We start from the raw sequence: 6,000 nt of genomic DNA on the forward strand, positions 1-6,000 counted from the left end.
CAACCTGGGGGCACTCACACCTTTCAGTAAACCCGACTCAGATGAGCTATCTTTCTGCACATGAGATATAATGCAGCCTCAGTCACATCTGTTTGTTTAAAGAGACACAAACTAGAGACATCCACTGGAATAGGACTGTGTAACCATCAGTCTGCCGAAGGTGAGATACACCCACAAACCTCTCTCATTTACTGACCTGGAATCAACCAGGCTTCCTGTCTTATGGATAACAGAAACGTGTCTAATGCCAATGAAGCCTTAAAGGTTAAGGCCAGATGCTTTCTATAGTAAACGGAGAGATCTTTCTCTCTCAATATCTCAAAGAAATTCTGGGGTTGGCAGAGACCATAAAAGCCAAAAGCTTCAAAAGGTGCCCTTCTCAAAAGAGTGCAAGACTCTTGGATGGTGTCGGTCTATACAGCAAACTTGAGGGCAGGGTTTCTAAGCTGCTTCCCTCCCATTCGTAAGGCATTGTGGATGAACCAAGAGACTGGGAGCGCTAAGAGTCCTCTCCCCACCACAGATCTCTTGGCACAGTGCAAGCATGTGGAATCCCTGCCCTCAAGCTAGAAGATACGCAGCATCCCCTGGGCCAGACCTACCTGTATAGATAAGAGAATACTGTTTAGTGCCACCAGCTCCTGTTGTGACTGTAAGTTGATGGTGGCCAGCACTGGGAAGGCAATGGAGAAGGAAAAACAAAGACTTTCTCAATTACACAAATCTTTAATCCAACAGCATTAAAAAAAAAAAAGAAAAGCTAGTGTAAACTTTGTTCCCCACCTCCCATTAGAAATTGGCTCTGGTGATGCCAAAAGACTGGCCTACATTCTTATTCTTAGAAACTCCATCTGGTTTCTACTGACTGTAATGTTTGCAGCCCGAGGAAAGTCTTATCTGAACTACTGTCTCAGGAACCAGAGCCTGAGCTCTACACTGTACCCAAGTGCAAGGGCAAAGCCTTTGTATGCCAAGGGCAACAATGGTGTCGGTGAAGGCTCACGTCACATTTCTTGGTAAGGACTCACTGTCTTTGAAATTTGAAAATTTAACCAGTATTTCAGTTTTCCATAAGCAAACCACATGCTCAAGAAAAATGCTTTGATGGCTGATAGCCGTGACCCTGCCACAGCCATGGCCAGCTGCAGAACTTGATTCCAAGGACCCTAGCCTGCTTCCTGTCCATTAGAACGGCCAGTGCCAGATGAATGAGCTCGAGTAACGAAGGCAGGGTGGCCAGCCTGATATCATCCAGGGTATCAGGCCATGCTCACCAGTGAAGAAAACAAAGATAAGGCCCTGAAGGCACAGAGACCTCCCTCGTGCTCCACGATCTGTGAACTGCAGAGTAGGGTTGCAAACTCAGACCCCTCGACGCCAAGCCTGTGATGTCCCTGTCCTCCAGCAACCCACAGGGGAAGACCCAGACGCTCAAAGTCAACCCGATGCACGGGGCTAACTGAACACAGACAGCTGTCATGTCATCCTGACGCCTCGTCAAACGCAAGAGTAAGAAGTAAGACGCAGAAGGGGTGTGAGCAGAGGCACAGTGCTGAGGAAACCCTGGGAAAGGGAAAGCCGTGGACGGACAGCAGGGGACAGGAGGGTAGATTTGGTTCTTTCTACTGGGTACCAAGTAAGTCCTTCCTCCACTCGGAAGGAAACCCCCTCCAGCCACAGACATCCTCCCAGCCCTGTAGTCAAGCCTCCTCTGCACCAGAGTCCGTTCCTTCAGTGGGGTTCGCATGCGCTAGGAAACAATCCCCAGGAGCACGGGGGTGAGGGGTGGAGGGAAGACTGGAGGGGATCCCTGAGCACGGGGGCTTCTGCACAGTCCTCACATCTGTTCTTCCAGCACCTGTGCGAGAAGCCAGAGGCAGCTTCTATAGGTGGGTAAAAATGGCATTTCTAGACACTGGCATGTGAGTTAACAATCCTCGTGGCTCTATTATTCCCACAGGGAAGGGCACCTGTTCACCTCCCCTACCAATCTTCAGAGTTTCATCTCCTTCAAACACTGGGGAGAATAGTAGCAAGAAGTCAGGGCAGGCAGAACTAATAAAAGAAACAGATAAAATGTTTAAAAACACAGGAGGCATAGGAGCTTGGGAAGCCTCTGTTAAGATACTTGCTAAGAGAGAAGGGAGAGCTAAGGCTGCGGACAGAAGTGAGGGTGGGCTCTATGCATGATGCATGCTTGTAGTCCCATCATGCCATGGGGGGAGCAGGGAGGCAAAAGGATCATGAGTTTGAGAAAAGCCTGAACAAAGCAAGAAAAGAGAAGTGCACAGGGGATGGGGGGCAGGGCATCTGAGATGACAAGGAAACTGTGAGTCCACTCAAGGTGAGACTGGCTACCTCATTCTCATGCTGCAAAGCAGCACACCCTACCCCACCCAGCAGTCCTGCAGCCAAAATGCACAGCAGCACTGAACTGTGCTAGCAAGAAAGGGATGGTGTGAGAGACCAGGGGAACCCCAACCGTCCACTTCAGCGTCAGAGGGCAGCTTCGGAATCCTAAACCAATAGACTCAGAGTTGCATGTGCAACTTGTATAGAAACAGGAAGGTTGGAGCTGGAAGAAAAGGTTACAGTTGGAGATAGCTGTTTCTGGGGAGTTGGATGAGGAGGAAGATTTATTTCTTGATATGTTTTTTTATTATTACCGTACTGATAGGCCATGTGACTAAATGTTTTAACTTTTTAAATTAAAAAAAAATCATCATTTTAGGCAACAGTGGCCTCAAGGGCCCAAGGATTGGAGCCTGCAGGATAGGATGGGTGCGAATGGACAGAGAGCATCTTCTAAGGCCTTTGTAGACTGCCTCATACCCCATAGTCCCTTCAGCTGGACCTTGGTAATAAACGTGAGTAGATGCTGCCACCTTGTGGAAGTAAGAAGAATCACTACTGATCTTTGTCACCTCCAAGGGGAACCAATGTCTTTTCATTCACCGACTTACAGGAGGGCTCAATCTCCCTGTGCACCAACCGCAGATGGGCACATGTTCAAACACAGGCCTCCTGAGACAGCCAGAGGCCCACAGAGCTCACTGCTGCTGTGAGGTAGAGACGTAAATTAAACGGACTATTCCAAAGGTTAAAAAAGAAAATGGGGCCAGAAGAGTAGCCCAAGCCTTGCGAGGGAGTGCATGTTCTAGAAGGATGCTCGGAGAAAGCCTCATTGTGAAGCTCCTTAAGGGTGTGCAGCGTCACCGAATCCAAGGGTGTTCCGTGTGCTTGAAGAACAGAACAGGAACCAGGAGGGTAGAACAGAGTGGGGAAGAGACACCTGGAGGAGCGCTCAGTCGGTCACGTGTGTGGAGATGAGGCTTGCTGCCAGGGTGTACTCCGGGTCATGTGCAGGGCTACGGGAGCCGGTGGTGGGGGAAGGCTATGGGAGTGATGAGTGAAGGGGCATGTAGGGGTGGCTGCTGTGTGAGGAACCTGTGTGGCCATTCTCAGAGTGTGTGGGTCTCTCTTGTCTCTGAGGAGCACTTGGAAGCCAAGCAGTAGCTCAAGATGATCTGGGTTGTTCCCTTGGCTATTAGACATGGGGTCTTGCCATGTAGTCTTGGCTGGCCTGGAACCATGTAGCCCAGGCTGGTCTCAAACTCACGGCCCTCCTGCCACACTTCCTTAGTGCTGGGATTGCAGGGGTGTGCCCCAGGCCCGACTCCAGAGTTACATTCTTAAACCTGGGCACAAGCTGCTGGAGGGGTCAGTGAAGCAAGAGAAGTCAATGGGATCACTGCGACCTCGCAGGTGGGAAAGGTGGGAATGGTGAGGCAGCGAACCGCATTGGAGTTCCAGATATATTTTAAAGAGAAAAGTAAAGGCAGGAAGTGCCTAGCCTCAAAGAGACCTGAAGCGCCAGAGTAGAAGGAATACTGGGGGATGGGGGGGGGTCCTGCCCAGAGGAGGAGGAGGAGGATGGGGGAAGGACTGTGGGAGGGGATGACCAGGAGGGGGGCAGTAAAGGGGTTGTAAAGTGAGTAAGTGAAAAACTATTAAATTATAATTAAAATGTTTTTTAAAGAGTAAAAGCAAGAGGATGTGCCCGTTGCCACTGTGCCCAGCAGGACAGGGCCCAGAAAAAAAACAAGGTTTGGTGTAGTTGAAGGGAAATGGAGGGGCCACTTTCCAATAAAGGGAAAGTGGCCTATAGGGGCAGCCACCTGCAGTGCTATGAGCTGAGCAAGAACAAAGGCCAGATACAGCTGGCCAGGTACTTGGGTGTTTGGAAGATCTTTCGTAAGACATTAGCTAACAAGAAGAGAAAAATGGCATGGGTTTGCTGTGGACCCTATTACCCCTAGAACCCTGAGAGCCAAGCCCTGTGCTATATAACACAGGCACCAAGGCAACCCTGTTTATATCTCAGACCAGGCCCAGGGAGTTGTGTACAAGAGTCAAGCAGGCAGCCTCCTCCAGGTACCTCCGTCAACCACTCCCTTTTCCAGGCCATCTTTGTTGTCTGAGGTCAGGAGCATCTCAATGATGCCACGGTCTTCCAATGCCTGTTTGGGGGATAAAAGACAAGTTAAAAATGTCTTCTCATTGTTCAGAGCTCCTGGGGGGGGGGGTGTCACTGCTGAAGCTGACGTAGTCTACAAAGCAAGAGAGAAGAATCTTGCACGTGTATCTATGCCCGCGATATTCAACCAAGTTCCACTAACTGCTTGCTTTCCAAGTGTGACGGAGGCCGTGCCTCCTGAGACCCGGCAGGCCTCGGCTGCTTCTGTAGGGCTGATCGGTTTGCGGGTGCACACAAGCTTATCGAGAGGCTGCCTCAGGGAGGGTAGATGCCATGCTAATACATCGCAACTGACTGGGGAACCCCATTGAGAAGGTGAGGTCGCCAGGGGAACGCTATGCTTCCCCTTTCATCCACAGCGTGAACGAGCAACCTGTCTCTTCCCTACCCTGAGCCAGTGCGAGCCCGGTCAATGGCAAGAGCAATGGCTGCCCAGCCATACCTCCACAGGGCATGCCTATGGAATACTGCCCATGCCCAGAGGCACTCCTTGGGGGGCATAAACAAAGCCCACTGCTGGAGGAGCCATAGGATTGCTGCCCCTCAGAATGCTTGCTAACATGAGAACATTAGCCATGATGCTAAGCACTCGGACTGTCCCCTCCGCTCTTCATAGCCAGCATCTGAACAGCACAAACGAAGCTTCAGAGAGGCTGGATGAAGTCTGATCAGTGACAGAGGTCACGGGAGAGGTGGCGCTGAACTCAGAACATTGTCCACCCACGCAGGCTCCACTCTGGGACTTTGGACTCAAACAATTCTACCAAGGTGGTTTTACAATGACGAGACTATTTATTTCAACTGATTTCTTCTCGAAACAGAAAGGTAGCATTACGATAAATGCCAGGGGCTATGTACTGTGAGGACAGAACAGAAGGGGCTCCCGAGTCAGGATGGTGGAGATGGAGCACTTAATCCATGAGGAATATTGCTGAGGTATCTATTAAAAGCTCCTTTAACTCCCCATCTAGTTACTCACTGACACAGAACACTACATTTTTTATACCCTTAAATTTTAAAGACTTTTTTTTATCTTGCCCTTTAAGGGCCAATTACGATTTCCTAAGTGCCAGCCACCTGCCAAGCACAGAGCTCACACCCTCTCACAGAAGCCTTAGGAGAGGGTAATCTTGTGTCCATTTTTGCACTTGACAGTAGGACTCGGAAAGTTGAGGGAGGTCCTGCCCAAGGTCATTCAATGCCAGCAGGATACACATCTTGCCAACATGCCCAGGAGTTGCATAGCAGTTCAGGAAAGGATGCTCCCAGGAGCCTCCTTGGGCTGAGCTCTGGGCATCAGGGGAGCAAGGCTGTGTAGACAAGGTCCCCTGAGGAGCTACTCCTGATGCTCCTCAGAGCTCTTGTCTGCAGCTGCACCATGGATAAACAACTGCTGGAGAGGCACCCGTGCTCCAGGGAGTATGACAGAGTACCTCAGTGAGAGAAGCTCTGGAGTCCAGGCC

General features: G+C 50.4%; 1 protein-coding gene across 1 annotated transcript in view; it reads right to left on the bottom strand.

Moving 5' to 3' along the window:
• Nucleotides 1-6,000, bottom strand: part of LOC116907268 (beta-galactosidase-1-like protein 2) — a 33,955-nt gene that overhangs the window by 9,539 nt on the left and 18,416 nt on the right. Inside the window, exons 8-9 of the mRNA XM_032910223.1 lie at nucleotides 4,439-4,520; nucleotides 603-673 (exon numbers count right to left, since the gene is read on the bottom strand). Coding sequence (XP_032766114.1) covers nucleotides 603-673; nucleotides 4,439-4,520 — 153 coding nt within the window. The remainder of the gene's footprint in view (nucleotides 1-602; nucleotides 674-4,438; nucleotides 4,521-6,000) is intronic.

Source organism: Rattus rattus, chromosome 8 (assembly GCF_011064425.1).
Source record: "Rattus rattus isolate New Zealand chromosome 8, Rrattus_CSIRO_v1, whole genome shotgun sequence".
In the NCBI taxonomy this organism is placed as follows: Eukaryota; Metazoa; Chordata; class Mammalia; order Rodentia; family Muridae; genus Rattus; species Rattus rattus.